This window comes from Hyla sarda, chromosome 6 (genome assembly GCF_029499605.1).
Source record: "Hyla sarda isolate aHylSar1 chromosome 6, aHylSar1.hap1, whole genome shotgun sequence".
Classification (NCBI taxonomy): domain Eukaryota; kingdom Metazoa; phylum Chordata; class Amphibia; order Anura; family Hylidae; genus Hyla; species Hyla sarda.
This window is the reverse complement of record NC_079194.1, coordinates 101,866,731-101,888,550: the sequence shown is the minus strand read 5'-3', so window position 1 is coordinate 101,888,550 and position 21,820 is coordinate 101,866,731. Positions and strand designations below refer to the sequence as shown.

At 40.1% G+C, this 21,820-nt stretch overlaps 1 protein-coding gene across 7 annotated transcripts in view; it reads left to right on the top strand.

Moving 5' to 3' along the window:
* MAGI1 (membrane associated guanylate kinase, WW and PDZ domain containing 1) overlaps positions 1 to 21,820 on the top strand; it is a 550,433-nt gene that overhangs the window by 477,407 nt on the left and 51,206 nt on the right. For all 7 annotated transcript variants that reach the window (XM_056524555.1, XM_056524556.1, XM_056524557.1 and 4 more), the window contains one exon: positions 18,783 to 18,814. In XM_056524555.1, the coding sequence (XP_056380530.1) occupies positions 18,783 to 18,814 (32 nt within the window). The remainder of the gene's footprint in view (positions 1 to 18,782; positions 18,815 to 21,820) is intronic.

Sequence of the window (21,820 nt, the reverse complement as noted above, 5' to 3'; positions counted from 1 at the left end):
ACGGGCATCGCTCCGATGCCCGCGGTTATGCTTAGGGCGTAAATGTACGTCCTGGTGCGTTAAGTACCACCTCACCAGGATGTACATTTACGTCCTGCGTCCTTAAGGGGTTAAAGGGGTACTCCGGTGAAAAACTTTTTTTTTTTTTTTAATCAACTGGTACCAGAAAGTTAAACAGGTTTGTAAATGACTTCTATTAAAAAATCTTAATCGTTCCTGTACTTATTAGCTGCTGAATACTACAGTGGAAATTCTTTTCCGTTTGAAACACAGAGCTGTCTGCTGACATCATGAGCACAGTGCTCTCTGCTGACATCTCTGTTCATTTTAGGAACTGTCCAGGGTAAAAGGAAATCCCCATAGCAAACATATGCTGTTCTTGACAGTTCATAAAATTGACAGAGATGTCAGCAGAGAGCACTGTGCTCGTGATGTCAGCAGACAGTTCTGTGTTTCAAAAAGAAAATAATTTCCGCTGTAGTATTCAGCAGCTAATAAGTACAGGAAGGATTAAGATTTTTTAATAGAAGTAATTTACAAATTTGTTTAACTTTCTGGCACCAGTTGATTAAAAAAAAAAGTTTTTCACCGGAGTACCCCTTTAAGTTTATTGAATAGAAGTAATTTACAAATCTGTATAGTTTTTTGGCACCAGTTGATTTGAAAACATTTTTTTTCCACCAGAGTACCCCTTCCTTCTAAATAATATTGCTATTTTTGCATAAGAAATACCACTGTTCAATACTAAACATCATATAATGCTGCCAAATAACTCTTACATTAAAGCACCCAATTAATAATACTATCTGTACCATTGTTGATATTCCCACTTATGTTGAAACAAAGATGTTTCTAAATAAGTTTTACCAGGCTATGTGTGGCTTCTCCCCCCCCCCCCCCCTTTCCCCTAATACATATGAACACTCAGCTCGGCCGAGCATGCATGTGTTCTGAATTAGGATAGGACAGGGAAATCATTGTGCAGACTCCGGTGATGGCAGCTTTTCTTCCTAAAAAAAAACAAAAAACAAAGGATCAGGGAACTGAAATGCAACATGCATGATCCTTCTCGCCCCTGACCTCTGGCCTCAGGAGAAAGTCAGGAGGTCACCATTTACATTAGGGGGTCAGCTGGTCCCGACAAAATTGGTGGGTTCAGCCAACACATGTCTTGGCAAGCAAGTGCATGTGTCAACAGCCACCTTTATCTACACAGGTTTTTCCCAACCAGGGTGCCTCCAGCTGTTGCAAAACTAAAATTCCCAGCATGCCCAGACAGCCGTTGGCTGTCTGGGCATGCTGGGAGTTTTAGTTTTTCAACAGCTGGAGGCACCATGGTTGGGAAACACTGATCTACGCATTTAGACTCCAGGTTAGTCTTGTATCAAAGTGTCTTGCAATAATATTGGGACTGTCTTTCTGATTCAGTACATCCTGCCTAAGAGAGTAGCGACTGTCTGAGGTTCTGGCTGTTATGTCTTGTTCCTTGGATTTCCTACAGATATTGTATGAAATATTTATAGAGCATTAACTTCCTTGGCTATTATTGGCCCCTCCGATCTTCCAGGCATCTGATGCTTTCATTCAAATGATATTCAACTCTTTGGAGACGTTGCTGTTTAATCAATGCTTAATAAATTATTGGTGGCATCTCATTGATCTTCATTTGCGTAGATGGCTGCATATTAACTTGAATAAGTACTTGACCTTTTTTTTTTTTTTTTTTCTTCTCTGTATAGTGAAGAAATTCTTAATAAGGAGACAGACATGGGAGTGGATATGGTGGGTTTAGACTGATTAGTATCTGATTTAGATGGTGCTGACCAGACGCCGGCTGTGTAATTGATGGAGAGGGAATGCAGCATGATCACTTTTGCATTTCATTTTGTATGTAATTATATAGTCGTAAAAGGCAACATTTCTTAAAGGAAACCTATCACGTTGTACATGCAGTCCAAGATCTGCAGACATCGTTTTAGGCTATGGTCACACAGCGGAATTCTAACTGGAATATTCTGCTCGGAAATTCCGCTGCAGCAGAGTCCCATCGATTTTAATTGAATTCCTTGGACGCGTTTATTCTTTCTGTCGATTCCATTGGCAAATGCATTGTCGTCTGTGAGATGAAGCATTTCTGAGCGGTGCTAATGCCAGCGTGGAACATTCTAAGGGTACGTTCCCACCTGGCGTATATGCAGCATATTTCACGCTGTGCAAAATCTGCAGCAGCAGCGGGAAATACGCTGTGTTTCCCACGCTCACCATACACACAAGGATTTCCAGCGGCAGCCCTATGTGTGTAGTGAGTTTTGGAGGCGGAACTGCATGTCAAAGTCATGCCGCTGTGAGGTGGTTTTTTGCACCCCCGTAGATCCATGCGTCCGCTCCTCCCCCAGCTCTCCGAACATTTCCGAAGCTAGAACTGGGGGAGGGCAGAGCAAAGGGAGGGAGGAGGTTCAGGCCCCCTCCCTCATCTCGGCTGGACGCAAATCTCTACGGCACGCCCCCTCCCTGAGGACATAGATCGCCACGGCAGGTCCCCTCCCTCATCTCCCCGAGCTGAGGACATAGATCTCCACGGCAGGTCCCCTCCCTCATCTCCCCGAGCTGAGGACATAGATCTCCACGGCAGGTCCCCTCCCTCATCTCCCCGAGCTGAGGACGTAGAGCAGTGCTCCCAATGAGCTCTATGTGTAAAGGGGGACATACTGTACGGGCTAAAGGGGGACATTTAGCCTGAACAGTATGTCCCCCTTTAGCCCGTGCAGTATGTCCCCCTTTAGCCCGTACAGTATGTCCCCCTTTACACATAGAGCTCATTGGGAGCACTGCTCTACGTCCTCAGCTCATGGAGATGAGGGAGGGGACCCGCCGTGGAGATCTATGTCCTCAGGGAGGGGGCGTGCCGTAGAGATCTGCATCCAGCCGGGCTCAGGGAGGGGAGATGAGGGAGGGGGCGTGAACCTCCTCCCTCCCCTTGCTCTGCCCTCCCCTCTCCAGTTCTAGCTTCGGAAATGTTCAGAGAGCTGGGGGAGGAGCGGATGCATGGATCTACGGGGGCGCAAAAAAACCACCTCACACCGGCACACGGCCCCGCCTCCAAAACTCACTGCACACATAGGGCTGCCGCCAGAAAGCCTTGTGTGTATGGTGAGCGAGGGATATGCAGCGTATTTCCCGCAGATTTTGTGCAGCGTGAAATGTGCTGCATATATGCCAGGTGGGAACGTACCCTAATAGAGCCTTACAGAGCAGGAGAAGCAAATTAATGTATAGTTTTCTGCCCAAAGCTCAGGATAAATCTCTGCTCATTCTTGGCTAAATATTGATATGGGGCGGTCCTATCCAGTGACTGACAGATATCTTTGTATAACTGTGCATGTAGGAAGCACTGTCAGAGTAGCTCCACCCACTTGTCAACTTAGTTTTATTTATATGTAAATAACAAGTTTTTAATATATATATATATATAAAATATGCATGTGTGTATATGTATATATCTATCTGTCTGTCTGTCTGTCTATCTATATATATATATATATATATATATATATATATATATATATATATATATATATTCTCATTCTGCTCAGCTCCTCCTAATCTATGAACTGCATGCACAGTTGTGACAGATTCCCTTTGAACTTTGAAGAAAAGACTCAGCATAAAACAATGCCTTGGGAAGTATAATTCCCAGGAGCTTCAGAACACAGTTCTGCTTTCCTTTTAGAAATAATCAGTATCCTGCAAAAGTTTAATGTTCGTATGAAACCTCTCACAGAATGAAGTAGCCCATGTGTCCACTAGAGGCAATGGTGTCTGTATGTTTTCTGTACAGTATATTTATTCAGTTGAACGTGTGGAATTGTCTTGGTATAAGGAATACATAAAGTGCTTTTAAATAACTACATTAATAAGTAACTACTGCTCCCATCTATAGATGCTGCTTCTGACCTTTTGCATCTATTTAGTACAGAACACATGTGGTGTATGTGGTGGCTGGGTAAGATTCCTGTGACACTGGTCTTGAGGGGCCTTTGTTCTCCATACAGAGATCCAGCTGGTGTAGGGAGCCTGACAGGCAGTGCAGAAAAAGTATGCAAGCTGGGGAAAGAAAACTGTCTCTTGCCACCTATTGGTAGCTAACATATAAGTCAATGTCCAACCTAATAAAAAGCTTTGAACCCTGACTAGGGAATATCAGTCAAACCAAAATCTGCCAATTCTGTACATAGCTGTTTAGAAGTTTTTGAAAATGGTTTTATTTCAATCTGTAGTCAAGTACAGTGATCCCTCATCTTACAATGGCCTCACCATACAATAGTTTCAACATACAATGGTCTTTTCTGGACCATCGTAACTTGAAACCAGACTCAACATGCAATGTACAGACAGTCCAGATCTGTGAAACATGTCAATGGATGGAAGAACCGACCAATCAGAATGGACATTCACTGGTATAATCCCTGTATTACTGAAGTGCATGCACTGACTGGTGTCTGGTAGTGCCTCCTACAGTACAGGGATGTATTACATGTTCTGTATTACTCTTTACCTGTACTGAAGTTAGCTGCTCCTTTGGACAGCAGGTGAGGGCAGCTCCATCTTACTTTTTTAGGACCCTGTGTGTACTGTATAGGACCCTGAAAAAGCTCCTGTCCTCTACATAGACAGTGATTACAGCTTCCAGCAGATCTTTATTACTTTTATATGTAAGGACTTACTTTATCTATATTAATTATCTACTTATTTTTCTTTAATCCTCACATTTTCCCATTTTTTAATCCTCACATTTTCCCATTCCCATTTTCACATCACTTTTACCATATTTTCTTGATGAAACCCATACCCTCATTGAAAAAGGGACTTGCATGTCCTGAAACGCATCTGGGCATATGGCAATAAAAAGACATTCTTTTATACAACTTCCTGCATCTGCCTGAGTGTATTTCTGAGTGGGAGCGCGACTAGAACCTATGTATTTACAGTTATCTCATCCAAAAGATTTATACACCGTGTCTACACTGGCCCTAGGACACCGGTCACCAGATGGATGCACCACCACTACAAGAGATCCATCCAATAATTACGGAGGACCTCTCCAATACAAGTACCCGAGCTGAGTAGTTTTTTGCTAAAAACTCTCACGCTCTATGTACACACCCAACGGTATTTACCCAATGAGGAGCTCTGCTCTGTATATGTTTTTTGTTCCAATACAACCATATTTTCTAAGACATTAGAGTTGTTCCTTTTTAAATGAACCAGGCTTACAAGTCCCAAGTCTGACTGAATAAAGAAGGGGAGGGGGCTGTAGGAAGTCTGGGCGCACTCAACAAATAGCATGGCCTATCCAGAGACACCAAATGTGGATCTGCTTAGAAGATTACACCATTCCTGTAGGACAAGCACTTAGAGGGGCATTTACTAATCTTTTACTATGTAGTCTTGTTTTTACCCAGTTTTTTTCTACTTCATTTTTGATTATGTGCGACAAATTTACTAAATTGTTGCACGGCATTAAAGGGGTATTCCAGGAAAAAACTTTTTTTTATATATATCAACTGGTTCCAGAAAGTTAAACAGATTTGTAAATTACTTCTATTAAAAAAAATCTTAATCCTTTCAGTACTTATGAGCTTCTGAAGTAAAGGTTGTTCTTTTCTGTCTAAGTAATCTCTGATGACACGTGTCTTGGGAAACGCCCAGTTTAGAAGCAAATTCCCATAGCAAACCTCTTCTAAACTGGGCGTTTCCCGAGACACGTGTCATCAGAGATTACTTAGACAGAAAAGAACAACCTAAACTTCAGAAGCTCATAAGTACTGAAAGGATTAAGATTTTTTAATAGAAGTAATTTACAAATCTGTTTAACTTTCTGTAGCCAGTTGATATATAAAAAAAAGTTTTTTTCCTGGATAACCCCTTTAATAAATTTGGCACACGTAGGCAAAAGGGGGAAATTTACTTCATGTAGTAGAAAAAATAGTCTGTTCCTTTTTCCTGCTGTCTGAATAGGTTTGGCTGCTAGGTTTCCTTCTGGATCTTTTGTTTTTGTGTTTTTTTTTTTAGCTTTTTCACCACATCTAACTAATTCAATAACTAAATTGTAGTCATGGCTCAGAATAGTGGTAAACGGCATTTAGTGTGTGGGTGTGTGTTTATTACATTTTTTTTAACAATGTTTTTTCTCCCTAAATGTACTTACTCTTTTTTTTGTTTTTTTTGTTACTACTTCTACAGATCCGTGTATCCTGTGGACTCCTTCGGATTCGGTGGACTACTTCGACGACCAGCGTTTTTCTTTGCTTAATGTTAATAAAATGGTTAACGATGGCTTGTGGGGGAATGTTTTTTTGTAATAAATTTTTTTTTAAACCTGTTGTGTTTTTTTTTAAATTTACTTTACTGGACAGGCTTAGTAGTGGAAGCTGTCTTACAGATGGAGTCCATTACTAAGCCGGGCTTAGCGTTAGCCACAAAAACAGCTAGCACTAACCCCCAATTATTACCCCGGTACCCAACGCAACAGGGGTGGCGGGAAGAGCCGGTGCCAACAGGCCCGGAGCGTCAAAGATGGCGCTCCCGGGCCTAGGCGGTAACAGGCTGGCGTTATTTAGGCTGGGTAGGGCCAGTAACAATGGTCCTCGCTCACCCTGGTAACGTCAGGCTGTTACTGTTTGGTTGGTATTTGGCTGAGAATAAAAATAGGGTGGACCCTATTGTGTTTTTTTTTAAATATTGAATTATTTATTTAAAAAAAAATGCATAGGATCCCCCCTATTTTTATTCTCAGCCAAATACCAACCAAACAATAACAGCCTGGCGTTACCAGGGTGGGCGAGGACCATTGTTACTGGCCCTCCCCAGCCTAAATAACGCCAGCCTGTTACCGCCTAGGCCCAGGAGCGCCATTTTTGATGCTCCGGGCCTGTTGGTACCGGCTCTTCCCGGCACCCCTGTTGCGTTGGGTACCGGGGTAATAATTGGGGGTTAGCGTTAGCTGTTTTTGTGGCTAACGCTAAGCCCAGCTTAGTAATGGACTCCGTCTATAAGACAGCTTCCACTACTAAGCCTGTCAAGTAAAGTAAGAAAAAAACACAACAGGTTTTAAACATTTTTTATTACAAAAAACACTCCCCCACAAGCCCTCGTTAACCTTTTTATTAAAAGCAAACAAAGAAAAACACTGGTCATCGAAGTAGTCCACCGAATCCGAAGGAGTCCACAGGATATACGGATCTGAAATGAGAAGAAAAAAAAATGGGTTAGTACATTTATTATCACCTGCTCACACATCTCCCGCCCCGCATGACTACAACTGCCAGCATGCCCTTACAGTAAGGACATGCTGGGAGTTGTAGGCTGGGACTTGTAGGCCAAAGGCTGTCCAAGCATGCTGGGAGTTGTAGTCTTGCAACATCTGGAGGCACCCTGGTTGGGAAACACTGTTTTAGGGCTTGGGCAACTTACCGACTTCCGTAGGATTCAGCGCCGCACGACATTGCCGCGCGACAGTGCCGTCCGACGATCTCCATCACCGATCGTCGCTGGAGCCTTGGAAGGGTAAGTGAACGTCTTTGCTGGTCCCCTTCAGATGTTTAGTTTTGCAACAGCTGGAGGACTACAGTTTACAGACCACAAACCAGTGGTCTGCAAACTGTGGCCCTCCAGCTGTTGCAAAACTACAACACCCAGCAGGCCCTGACAGCCAAAGCCTTTGGCTGTCAGGGCAGGAGCCTGGGCTGAGATTACAGTGCAGCCGCTCGGACTCCTCATACTGCCTCCCTGCTACCCTCACTTATGGGGACACTGATATACATCCCCCCCCTTGTCTCCCGTCCACGCCGCTCAGCTCCCACTGCTACAAGACTACAACTCCCAGCGTGTCCTCACTGTAAGGGCATGCTGGGACTTGTAGTCTTGCAACAGTTAGCAGACAGATGGGAGTTGTGTGGCGCTGGCAGGTGAGAGGGGGGGGATGTAAATCACTGCAGTGTCCCTGTAGCGAAGTGAGGGTAGCGGGGAGAAAGTATGTCGGATCCTGGGCGGCAGTAGCTTTTCCTGCTCCATGTTGGAGCTGGAGTAAATTTAGTCAATTTTTACGGCCGTTGCGACTGTTTATTGCGCAGCTGCGATTGTCGCAGTTAATAAATACCTGACCACTGCAAGTCAAAAATGCAAACTAGCGTAAATCAAGCTGGAAAAAAATTGACTTTCTAGCTCTTGCTAGAGAAAGTCGCACGAAAAATAGGGTAGGCGCAATTGCGACAATTTACCGCCAAAAATAGTCAGAAAAAAATGACTAAACCCCTTAGTAAATGCCCCTCTTAGTCTCTTGCTTAAAACTGGCGGAATTATGTATTTTGCTCTTAAAATAAATGCAAGCTTCAATACTGCTGCCCCTTAAATATGCCAAGCTTACACTTTTTACCCATTGAATTTAGAGTAAAAGTCTTAGGCACATAGCATTGCCTCATGTATGGACCATGTACCCACCATTGGTAAACAAATATATAGAAACTTGATATGCCAAGATGCCGAGGGTTAAAGAAAGCATTTTTCACATAAAAGAAATACAGCTATGTACTATTAGGTGCTTGATAAATAATCTAATTATGGCTGCATGAAGTTACCACTAGGGGAGCCAAATGCATATCAATTTATAAACTGTAGTTAATATAGAACTCAGTTGGAGATGTATAAATCTGTATTAGGTTATAGTTAGTATGATAGAGTCACATCAAGCAATGGAAGTAGTGCTTGGCAGGGCACCATAGCTATGCTAGTCCTAAACCGCTGTTGCTGTGGTGGGTGTGCCGCTGCTGACGGATATCCATGTAATAAACCTACAAGTCTCCGATCCTTACAAACATCTAAATTACCACTGTATCAATTCAATTTAATTTTGTGAAACATAACATCTAAAAATTCCTCCCCGTTCTTCATTGTTCCCTCAAGAGCAGTTGACATTTTGTACAGGCCCCATACAACCTTGTTTCTTAAGTCAATTACTGCAGGTTTTGCAATAAACATTGGTCTCAATCAAATGACAGTTTATGATTCATGGTACTTGTAGAGAAACTGACAAATATTTATTGCCCGACATATAATGGATGGCTAATAAAACTTGTGATCTTTGGTCACTTAGCACTTTTTTTTAATTCTTTTATTATACTTTTGTTTTATATAGTTTTATAATTTTTGTTATATTTTGTTAAGTCTTATATTTTGATATACACATTCCAAGAAAATGAAGTATTTCTCACAGAAAAGGATTGCAGTAACACATGTTTTGCTATACAGATGTTTATTCCCTTTGTGTGTGTATTGGAACTAAACCAAAAAAGGGAGGATGTAAAGCAAATTGGACATAATGTCACACCAAACTCCAAAAATGGTCTGGACAAAATTCTTGCCACCCTTAACTTAATATTTTGTTGCACACCCTTTGGAAAAAATAACTGAAATCAGTCGCTTCCTATAACCATCAATAAGCTTCTTACACCTCTCAGCCGGAATGTTGGACCACTCTTCCTTTGCAAACTGCTCCAGGTCTCTCTTATTGGAAGGCCGCCTTTTCCCATGAGCAATTTTAAGATCTCTCCACAGGTGTTTAATGGGATTTAGATGTGGACTCATTGTTGCCCACTTCAGAACTCTCCAGTGCTTTGTTGACATCCATTTCTGGGTGCTTTTTGATGCATGTTTGGGGTCATTGTCCTGCTGGAAGACCCAAGATCTCGGACGCAAACACAGCTTTCTGACACTGGGCTGTACAGTGCGATCCAAAATCCATTGGTAATCTTCAGATTTCATGATGCCTTGTGCACATTCAAGGCACCCAGTACCAGAGGCAGCAAAACAACCCCAAAACATAATTGAACCTCCACCATATTTCACTGTAGGTTCTGTGTTCTTTTCTTTTGTAGGCCTCATTCCGTTTATGGTAAACAGTAGAAACAGTAGAATGATGTGCTTGTCCACAAGATGTTTTCCCAGAAGGATTTTGGCTTACTCAAGTTCATTTTGGCAAAATTAAGTCTTGCTTTTTTTATGTCTCTTTGTCAGCAGTGGGGTCCTCCTGGGTCTCCTGCCATAGCGTTTCATTTCATTTAAATGTTGATGGTTAGTTTGTGCTTACACTGATGCTCCCTGAGCCTGCAGGACAGCTTGAATATCGTTGGAACTTGTTTGGGGCTGCTTATTCCACCATCCGGTTTATCCTATGTTGACACCTTTGATACATTTTTCCTTTCCATAGCTACAGTTCCATGGGTTGCAAATATCTTGATAATTTTGTGCACTGTGGACAAAGGCAAATCTAGATCTCTGGAGATGGCCTTTTAACATTGAGATTGTTGATATTTTCCACAATTTTGGTTCTCAAGTCCTCAGACAGTTCTCTTCTCTTTCTGTTGTCCTTGTGTAGACACAGTGCAAAGACTTATTGAACTTCTCCTCTCCTTTTTATCTGCTTTCAGGTGTGATTTTTATATTGCCCACACCTGTTACTTGCCCCAGGTGAGATTAAAGGAGCATCACATGCTTGAAACAATCTTATTTAGCCACAATTTTAAAAGGGTGCCAGTAATTTTGTCCAGCCTATTTTGCTGTGTGACATTATGTCCAATTTGCTTTTTTCCTACCTTTTTTTTGGTTTAGTTCCAATACACACAAAGGAAATAAACATGTGTATAACAAAACATATGTTACTGCAATCCTTTTCTGTGAGAAATACTTCATTTTCTTAAAAAATTTCACGGGTGCCAACATTTACGGCCATGACTGTAGTGGCAGAATGAACTCAGGCCTCTCGCTGCGACTGCTGCTGCCACTCGCCCCTAGTCTACTGCGAACTCTGCCTGCGCCTGATGAATTTAGGTGTCTGCCACTCTTCTGTGCATGTCCTGGCACTTCTCTGTCCGACATACTTAGTGCGTATACGAGGAAAAGACAATACACTCCACTACGCTTAAAGGGGTATTCCAGGAAAAAAAACTTTTTTTTTTATATCAACTGGCTCCAGAAAGTTAAATAGATTTGTAAATTACTTCTATTAAAAAATCTTAATCCTTTCAATAATTATCAGCTGCTGAAGTTGAGTTGTTGTTTTCTATCTGGCAACAGTGCTCTCTGCTGACATCTCTGCTTGTCTCGGGAACTGCACAGAGTAGAAGGGGATTTGCTTCTAAACTGTGCGGTTCCCGAGACACGGGTCATCAGAGAGCACTTAGACAGAAAAGAACAACTCAACTTCAGTAGCTCATAAGTGCTGAAAGGATTAAGATTTTTTTAAAGAAGTAAGTTACAAATCTGTTTAACTTTCTGGAGCCAGTTGATATATAAGTTTTTCCTGGATAACCCCTTTAAAACAGTATTTGTGTACAGGTGTGTACTTTTGGCTGGCCTTTCACAGTATCTAGGCCCTTAAGACTTTAACAGGAACAAAATAGTACACCACGTAGATGTACGTATGTGGTATGCCCTTATGAGGGGAGGACAATGTGCTCCAGTATGCTTAAAACAGTATTTGTGTACAAAACCAGTAGGTGTGTACTTTTGGCTGGCCTTTTACAGTAACTAGGCCCTTGAGACTTTAACAGGAAAAAAATGGTACACTCCTTAGATGTATGCACAGGTTACACTTAATAGAGGACAATATGCTTTTAGTGCTCTGCTCACCCTAACTGGCTGGCTACTATTAGACTTTCAGTTGTTGTACACACCAGTGCTTCAGCACACAGTCGCTGTGTAATACACCCACAATTGCACCTTCTCTCTCAATCTCTCTCCCTTCCCTAGCAGTGCTTCTAGGCTGGATTTGGGCTTGAGGTGAATCGCTGCTGTAAAAATGCTTTTTTGTGCAACACACTACTCTCTGTCCCTCTCTCTCTGCAATAGAATGCTGATGTGACTGACTGCAAGATGGCTGCTGATTATATAGGGCTGTGACCTCTCAGGGGTGGCTGTCCGCTGATAGGCTGCATGCTGAATGTGGCTCAGGGTTATCCCACCTACCCGCCTTTCCGCCTTGCCTTTCCACCTTCCCAGAGTTTCTTGCCCCATGTCCTCACATGTGGATCTGCCATTTTAGATGCCCTGGAGCCTGGACTGCACTAAATAGAGTTTAATTAAACGATTTGTGCGATCAAATCGTGGCAATATTCACATTAATTGCGAATCAAATTTTTCGTTAAATTTGGAACGAATTTGGATTCGTCAGATTCAATTCACTCATCCCTAATTATTATATATTTATATATTGTGGTAAGACTTGTTTGTTTTAGTTTTATTTTGGTAAGTTTAGTTATGTGTTTGTGTTATTATTTTTTATTTTTTTTGCATAGTTTGTATTCTGAGACCATCTCATCCTTTATTTAGATGATCAGTGACCCATATTTGTCATTCATAGAGTATTGCATCAACAAGACCAATTAGAAGTGATTATCCAGCTATGACAATCAATGGAACTTATATTCTAATGATGTAGATGGTAAATGCTGGTGTTAAAACAAAGGAGTCTTTTATTTTTCCTTGATAAAAGGAAACCTCTCTTAAGGAGCTGCTAATTATTAGCTGAAGATAGATGTTTTGTCTTCTCACTTAGTAATATTGCTGACACTGTTCAGAGACTGGGATTTGGCAAAATAATAAAGAATTTAAGTAAAGCCTCCTTTTAATTTAAAGAGGAGTTAACTCAAAGAGTGTTTAGCTTTAACTTCTTAAATTTGTACTATTATATTGTTTATGTAAAACATATTTAAAGGGGTACTCCCACCCTAGACATCTTATCCCCTATCCAAAGCATAGGGGATAAGATGTCTGATAGCGGGGGTCCCGCCGATGGGGCATTATTGCATGCGGAACCCCCCTGTTTTTTCACCGGAACCGCTGGAGGGTCTGAGTCGCGACTCCGGGAACGGAAGTCCGTGACGTCAGGACTCCGCCCCTGTGTGATGCCACGCTCGTCCCCTCAATGCAAGTTTATGGGAGGGGGCGTGAGGGCAGAGACTCAGACCCTCCAGCGGTTCCGGTGAAAAACCAGGTGGGTGCCGCATGCAATAATGCGGGGGTCCCCAGCGGTGGGACCCCCGCGATCGGGGATAAGATGTCTAGGGTGGGAGTACCCCTTTAAGGAGAACAAAAAATGTCATACTGGACATCTAATTTGAGTACTTTTTTTGCATCAATGTAAATATAATATGAACACACTAAAGGAAAAATGAACAGGAAAAAAAGTCTTAAATTGGTTGAGGACAAAGAAAATACATCATTAAAAGATCATTGTATTTTTATTTTACTTTAAACTAAAAAATAAATAAAAAAAAATACAGTAAATCCTCATAAAAAGGCCACCTATTTAAGAAGGCCATCCCTTGTCCAGACCAGATTTCCTGTGAATGATTTTTGATTCTACTATATACCCTATTTCCCCGAAAATAAGACAGACCCATAAAATAAGCCGTAGCAGAATTTCTAAGCATTGGTGTAATATAAGCCATACCCAAAAAATAAGACATAGTGGTAGGCGTGGCTAAGCGAACTGGCACGGGGCGGTAAAGAAGACGGGCTGCCCCATCGTGACAGCTGCTATATGTGGGTCTGTGGGTCTTTCTTAGCCCCCCACAAACACCAGGGGATAGGGAAAAAGCATCAGCGAGCAGTCTGTTACTGAGCCCAGAGAAATCATTGAATAAATGTTTCCAGAAGAAGACGACTTTATTTGAATAAATGTATATTGTTGAATTGTTGTACCCTACTTACCCTACCCTAAAAATAAGACATCCCCTGAAAATAAGCCATAGTGTGTCTTCTTGAGGAAAAATAAATATAAGACAGTGTCTTACTTTCCTGGAAACACGGTATTATGCATACTGGTCTGGCATCTTTGAGAAGATTACCCCCTAGAAGACCACTTCTTTTTTGCAGTTTAGAGTGGTTGTCTGAAAGGGGATTTAGGATTCTCCTGTAATAAACTATAATTTGGTAGGAAACGCTTAAAACATCAAAAAGTACACTGCATATATGGCAATCAATGGGCTGCTTCTGTGATGCATGGAAGAAGAAATGCTCTTTGTAGCTTCTCTCCACTGTTTATTAGATGAGGGTCTTGAACACAGACCTCCCTCTATAGCAGTGGTCTTCAACCTGCAGACCTCCAGATGTTACAAAAGTACAACTCCCAGCATGCCCGGACAGCCATTGGCTGTCCGGGCATGCTGGGAGTTGTAGTTTTGCAACATCTGGAGGTCCGCAGGTTGGAGACCACTGCTCTATAGCAATTTCCTACAAACTGTAGACCTCCAGCTGTTGCAAAACTACTACAACAGCTGTCTGTGCATGATGGAAGTTGTAGTTTTGCAACAGCTGGAGGTCCACAGTGTGAAAACACTGCTCTGAAGACTTTCATTTTTGTAGTAGAGGATTGGAATATAGCTCTAGTTCTAACTCTTCAGTTTGCCTTTTAATTTTGGGGTAACAGTGGTCATGTGGTATACTTTTCTACTCTTGATAAATCTTGAGGCATACTGTCCCAGCTACCTTAACGCCTTAAGGACCAAGCCCATTTTCGCCTTAAAGGAATAGTCCAGTGGTGACCCAGTGGTGAACAACTTATCCCCTATCCTAAGGATAGGGGATAAGTTTGAGATCGTGGGGGGTCCGACTGCTGGGGCCTCCTTGCGATCTCCTGTACGGAGCCCCGACAGCCCGCGGGAAGGGGGCGTGTCGACCCTCCGCACGAAACGGCGGCTGACACGCCCCCTCAATACAACTCTATGGCAGAGCCGAAGAGCTGTCTTCGGCAATCTCCGGCTCTGCCATAGCGATGTATTGAGAGGGCGTGTTGGCCGCCGCTTCGTGCGGAGGTCGACACCCGCTATCTGGCCGGAGAGCCTGGCCCCCGTACAGAGAGATCGCAGGGGGCCCCAGCGGTCGGACACCCCCCCCCCCGCGATCTCAAACTTATCCCCTATCCTTAGGATAGGAGATAAGTTTTTCACCACTGGACTACCCCTTTAAGGACCAGAGCATTTTTTGCACATCTGACCACTGTCACTTTAAGCATTAATAACTCTGGGATGCTTTTACTTATGAATATGATTCCGAGATTGTTTTTTTGTGACATATTATACTTTAACATAATGGTAAATTTTTATCAATACTTGCATCATTTCTTATTGAAAAAATTCCAAAATTAAAAAAATAAATAGAAAATTTAGAATTTTTCTAACTTTGAAGCTCTCTGCTTGGAAGGAAAATAGACATATCAAATACATTATATATTGATTCGCATATACAGTATGTCTACTTTATGATTGTATCATAAAGTTGACATGTTTTTACTTTTGGAAGACATCAGAGGGCTTCAATGTTCAGCAGCAATTTTCCAATTTTTCACAACATTTTCAAAATCAGAATTTTTCAGGGACCAGTTCAGTTTTGAAGTGGATTTGAGGGGCCTTCTTATTAGCAATAACCCAAAAACGACCCCATTATAAAACTGCACCCCTCAAAGTATTCAAAATGGAATTCAGAGAGTTTCACAGGAATAGCAGCAAAGTGAAGGAGAAAATTCAAAATCTAAATTTTTTACACTAACGTGTTCTTGTAGACCCAGTTTTTAAATTTTTACAAGGGGTAAAATGAGAAAAAGACCCCAAAATGTGTAACCCAATTTCTCTTGAGTAAGGAAATACCTCATATATGGAGAGACAATGGGATTTTGGAAAGTGAAATTTGCTGAGATGGTTTTTGGGGGCATGTCGCATTTAGGAAGCCCCCATGGTAAAATAACAGCAAAAAAAAAAAAAACACGTGGCATACTATTTTGGAAATGACACTCCTTCTGCCATGCAACAAAGGGTACACTGAGCCTTTACAGCTCACAGGTGTTTGATGACTTTTCGGTCAAGTCGGATGTGTAAGTAAAACATTTTTTTTTCACTAAAATGCATTTTTCCCCCCAAATTTACAATTTTTACAAGAGGTAATAGGCAAAAATGCCCCCCAAACTTTGTGACCCCATTTCTTCTGAGTATGGAAATACCCCATGTGTGGACGTCAAGTGCACTGCGGGCGCACTACAATGCTCAGAAGAGAAGGAGTCATATTTGGCTTTTGGAAAGCAAATTTTGCTGAAATGGTTTTTGGGGGGCATTTCGCATTTAGGAAACCTCTATGGCGCCAGAACAGCAATAAAGCCCCACATGGCACGCTTCCCCTCAAGGAATGTAACAAGGGGTACAATGAGCCTTTACACCCCACAGGTGCTTGACAAATTTCTGCAAAATTTGGATGTGAAAATGAAAAATTAGATTTTTTTTCACTAAAATGCTGGTATTACCCCAAGTTTTTCATTTTCACAAGCGGTAATAGGAGAAAAAGCCTCCCACAATTATAACCCAACAATTATAACCCCGTTGGAAATACCCCATATGTGGATGTAAAGTGCTCTGCTGGCGAACTACAATGCTCAGAAGAGAAGGAGCGCCATTGGGCTTTTGGAGAGATAATTTGTTTGGAATGGAAGTCGGGGGCCATGTGCGTTTACAAAGCCCCCATGGTGCCAGAACAGTGGACGCCCCCACATGTGACCCCATTTTGGAAACTTCACCCCTCATGGAATGTAATAAGGGGTGCAGTGAGAATTTACAGCCCAATGGCTTTTGACAGATCTTTGGAACAGTGGGCTGTGCAAATGAAAAATAAAAATTTTCATTTTTACGGACGATTGTTCAAAAAATCTGTCAGACATCTGTGGGGTGTAAATGCTCACTGCATCCCTTATTACATTCCGTGAGGGCTGTAGTTTCCAAAATGGGGTCACATGTGAAGGGGGTCCACTGTTCTGGCACTGGGGGCTTTGTAAACGCACATGGCCTTCAATTCCAGACACATTCTCCCAATTGCACTCCTTCTCTTCTGAGCATTGTAGTTTGCGTGCAGAGAACTTTACATCCACATTTGGGGTATTTAAATACTCAGAAGAAATGGAGTTACAAATTTTGGGGGGCTTTTTTCCCATTACCCCTTGTGAAAATGAAAGTCGTTTTTTTGTTTTGTGTGTTTATGTTAGAACCGCTGTAACAATCAGCCACCCCTGTACAAATCACCTCAAATGTATATGGCGCTCTCACTTCTGAGCCTTGTTGCGCCCTTTTTGCGCCCGCAGAGCATTTTACAATGGTCACATGTGGTGACTAAGCATTTAGACCTATGGAAGTCTGTTCAATGGGCTTCAATATTTACTACTTTATGAGGGTGACCATATAGAATTTATAGTACACATATCCATACCGATTCATTGTGGTTGGCTGGTTGCTTGGATGCTGCCCAAACTGATTCAGATACCTGCCAGGAAATTCTATACTAACAAAGCATACCCATTGGCTGGATATATGTGCTTATGACCACCTCACTGTACATGGCGTGCAAATGTATTGTGTATATTGGAAAGTGTGCAAAAATGTACTTGGCTGCTATCTCCACATGCTGGTGTGCAAATGTCTTATTTACTTTCTGGTGATGTTTATACCATAAAATTAATAAACATTAATGATGCTTCATATCGGGTATACTGAGAATTTGCTTGTGTATATGTACAGTATAACCTCAACCAGATTTTATCTATCTATCTATCTCATATTTATCTGCATCATATTTATCTATCTTATATCTATTTACCGTATGTATCTAATTCATATATTGCTATCCATCTTATTATTATATCTTAGTGGAAAATGGTAGGTAGAGATTATTTATCTGTTTCATATCTATTTTTCTCTCTTTTATTTATATCTTTCTATTTTATATGCTAGATGAACTTTAAAGGCACATATAACATCTATCTAACTATATATCACATATCTATCTATCTCAAATCTATCTCTCTATCTTTCTCATACTGTATTTATCTGTCTATCTTTCTCATATCAATCTTAATCTATCTATCTATTTTCTTCACAGTTATCTGTGTTTCCTTCCTTCTTTCTTTTCCATTGTCTCTTTGTACCTATATTTCATTTTATTTATTTATTTGTCTCTTTTGTATCTATTATTTAAATGTACATCTTATGTGATGGGTTGTAAAAAAAATAAGTGTTTTTATAGTGAGTCAGAATTCTGCTCTGCTCACTATTCATCTGCACTAGTAAAACCTGGTGATCCACCAGCCTTGCTCTAATGGAGCTGCCTGCCATATGTTTATTAACCTTGATGGAATAACACCCCCCACCTCCCACTACACACACACCCTCCATACAAAAATCCTTATCTTCTCACTTGCTTTATAGAAACCCTTTTAACAGCAGCTTGTATCTGTTGTTCAGTTTCCATTGGTCCAATACAATTGACAAGCAGCTTGCATCAAAAGGAAATATCTAGGTTTAATTGTTCGCCAAGTCCCTCTTAATCCAGGGGAAGCATTTGAGATTCTGTCCAAGTGCTTAGTTTTCCCAGGCCGCTGAGGTCTGTTCTCCCCAGCCTCCAGGCTGCTGCAGCATCGCTAATGCAGATAGATTTCTGTCCCTCTCTCTTTCTCATTCCCCCCTTTTTTTTCTCGCTCTCTTTCTCCTCCTCTCCTTCTCCTTTTTTTTTTTTTGCTCTCTCTCGCACTCCGCTTTGATTCGTTATAAACAGACTGATAACTCCGGTGCTGGAGAGAATCCTGGTTTTACCGTGCAGATGGCTACATTAGAATGATATACCTTGGGATTTATCTTAGATGATCAAAACATTTGTATGCTAATGTTGATCTCTCCCTTGTTGCCGTTTTGCAGGACTGCCAGTCCCAAAGAAGAGCCCAAAGTCGGTGAGTCCTTATTTTATTTATACCTTTTTTTTTTCTTTATTGTGTTTTAGCATGCTATTTTTTTTGTTGCTGATTTTTTTTCTGTGGCTGCTAGATATTCTATCGGAGAGGTTGTTAGCACTGTTTTATGCATCATGAAGGGTGTACTGTATATTGATATGGTGCTCGCTCTGGCACTGCATGATTAAAGAGCCGTATGCAGACAACCTTGCAGCCCCCTGCTCAACCAAATGACCAGGCTGCTCCTTAGGTGGTAGGTGACTTTTTTTGTATGGTAGTTTAATTCAGGAGGGCAGGGGAGGGGGTTGAGATAGGGGCACTATCCATTTCATAGTTGGGGGGGAAAAACTGAAACTCCACCTTCTATTTTCTATTGTATAATGCCTTCCATACTTTATTGTACTTTTTTATTGTATTTTTTTTATCATTTATATATATATATATATATATATATATATATATATATATATATATAAATATATATATATATTTTTTTCTTTCCTGTAATTATATTAGATTCTTATAGTAAATGTGCTCAGGTGGTGAACATTTTTTTTCTTTGACCTGTCACTCAAATTACAGACTGCAGGAACCTGCAGGTTTGGGATTCCCCCCCCCCCCCCTCTACCCCCCCTGTACACATCATTATTTTTTTTTCCTCCCAGATGCAGCACTATTCAGTGTCTTTCTTCAAGAGCCCACAAAGTGGTTTCTGTAAAAATAGCTTGCACATTATTTCAGAGGACGTATAAATAATTCACCAGCTTGAGCTAATTGATGGTCTGGATCCTCTGATTTTCTTACCCAGTCTGTGCTTCGGTATCTTTATTTTTCGGTATATTTATTTTTTAAGATCTTTATTTCTGTTGACATTGCTTGTTTATGTAATGTTTTTGCACAAAACCTAAAAACCTTAAAATAATGGACAACTACAACATTATAGATTTATGTTATAGATTTTTTTTATTTTATTTATATATATATTTTTTTTCATGAAAATACATACTACTTTTTATCAAGATAAATTGCACAAATATTCCTTTGCATTTAAATCAGCTATGAAGCTTCCTGCCTCGATAACACTGGGTCTGGGTCTGTCGAGCAAAAAAAAAATATATATATATATAAAAAGTGAATTTAGTTAAATCACTAAAATAAATGATCTGATTCTGATGGCTTAAGGCATTTCTGGGTAGTCACGTGACCTTAGGCCTGAACCATTGTCAGTTTCTATTAATGCAATGGGAGAGAGTCTTCGTTTGTGCTCACAGCCCAATCACAAAAATGTCAAAGTATATGCTTATAGTTCTGCACCATCGTCAGGAATAATTTAGCCTTTGGTGACAAGAGCTCAAAAATCACTTCTGAAATGAATGTAACCTTGTTCTTATACAGTGTTAATCACATTTTATTGTCACTGGTTTTTGACTTTTTTTTTTATTATTTTTTATTTAAATGCATTTTTACGTTTTAAAAAACTTTATTTTAACATGGACATTCTGTACAGACAGAATCATTACTAGTAAATGTCCGTTTAGAAAAAAAGGAGTTTTAATTTGAGATTTGCAAGGCAAGATAAATCCTGTGGCATTATTTTTAAGCTCCTTTACAAGAACTGTTCTAAGGTGCTTAGTGCAATGTGTAATTAATGATTTTTAGGCTGGAATTATCATTCTTTTCCCTTCCTGTCTGGCAAATTGTTGTTGAACATCCATGCAATGAAGAATGGAAAACATAAAGTTAACATTTTTGATGCCCAATTAATTAAGATTATGTAATATAACATGACAGAAGGCACATCAGAACTTAATTTTTTTTTGTCCTTTCTGTATCATTAGATAGAGACGAAAAGGAACTCATGGTTACATATCAAACAAACTTCCTTCTTAATTATTATTATAATTATTTTTTTTTTTTTATTAAAGCTACAGTCTAGTCGTTTGATCCTGAATCAAAATTAAGCCAGTAATAATGTTTTCATATTTATTGTGATTAAATGAAATTATCACATCTTTAAGTTTACAACTGTGTAAAATTTGCTTATTTTTGTGAAAAACATTTTTCATGCTAATTTAAACACCAGTCTCTCTTCACGACCACTAATTATTTCACATACCTTTAAATATTTAGATTTTTAGTTTTTTTTTTTCAACGTGTGATTAGGTATTCTGTTTCATAGCTGTGTGCATTTCATATATTAAAATTTTTAAGAGAATATTTAACTCCTCACATGTCCTCTATTTAACTCCTCACATGTCCTCAGTGATACCTCTAGCTGAAATATATAAGGTACTCAATGTGTGCACCTCCCAAACTGGCAATTATTTTAATTTAGATGCCCAACTCTTAAAAAAAATAAAAAAAATAAATAAAAATTATATCAATATTAAGGTAGAAAAGGACAATTATTTTTTTTCTAGGCTGTGGGCCTGGTGATGGCAACCATTTTGATAAGTCCCACCTAGTATTTTTTTTATACAACCTAGTTAGCTTACTAAAGGTACTAATAACAATGTGGCTTTCTGGTTGGATGTATGAAAGCCATTGGCCTACCAAGCCAGACACTGATTTTTTTAATGCCTTCAACAAACAAATTGATTCTTATGGATTGTCTTTTGTAACTGTTGGAAAGTACAAAGCTTAGATTTACTAATCAGTAGACTGTAAGAAGCTGTGATTTGTGGTCCTCCGTTCATCCTATTCTCACTGAAACTTTACTGTCTGCAGCGAGTGAACATAAGCTATCAGTGTCAGTAGCTTAATGGTGACATCTACAGGTTATAGTATAAATCTAAGGAAAGGTGATAGATCATATTTTTATTAATAATATTATTATTTATTATTTTGTCATTTGTAAGTATTTTTTGTGTGTGTCTTTTTGTGTTAGTGTTATTATTTTATTAAATATTGTTATTAGTTTAGTATTATAGCTGTATTATATTTTATTATAATATTTTAATACATAGTTTTATTGATGTACTATTGTTCATATTAGCATTATTATTA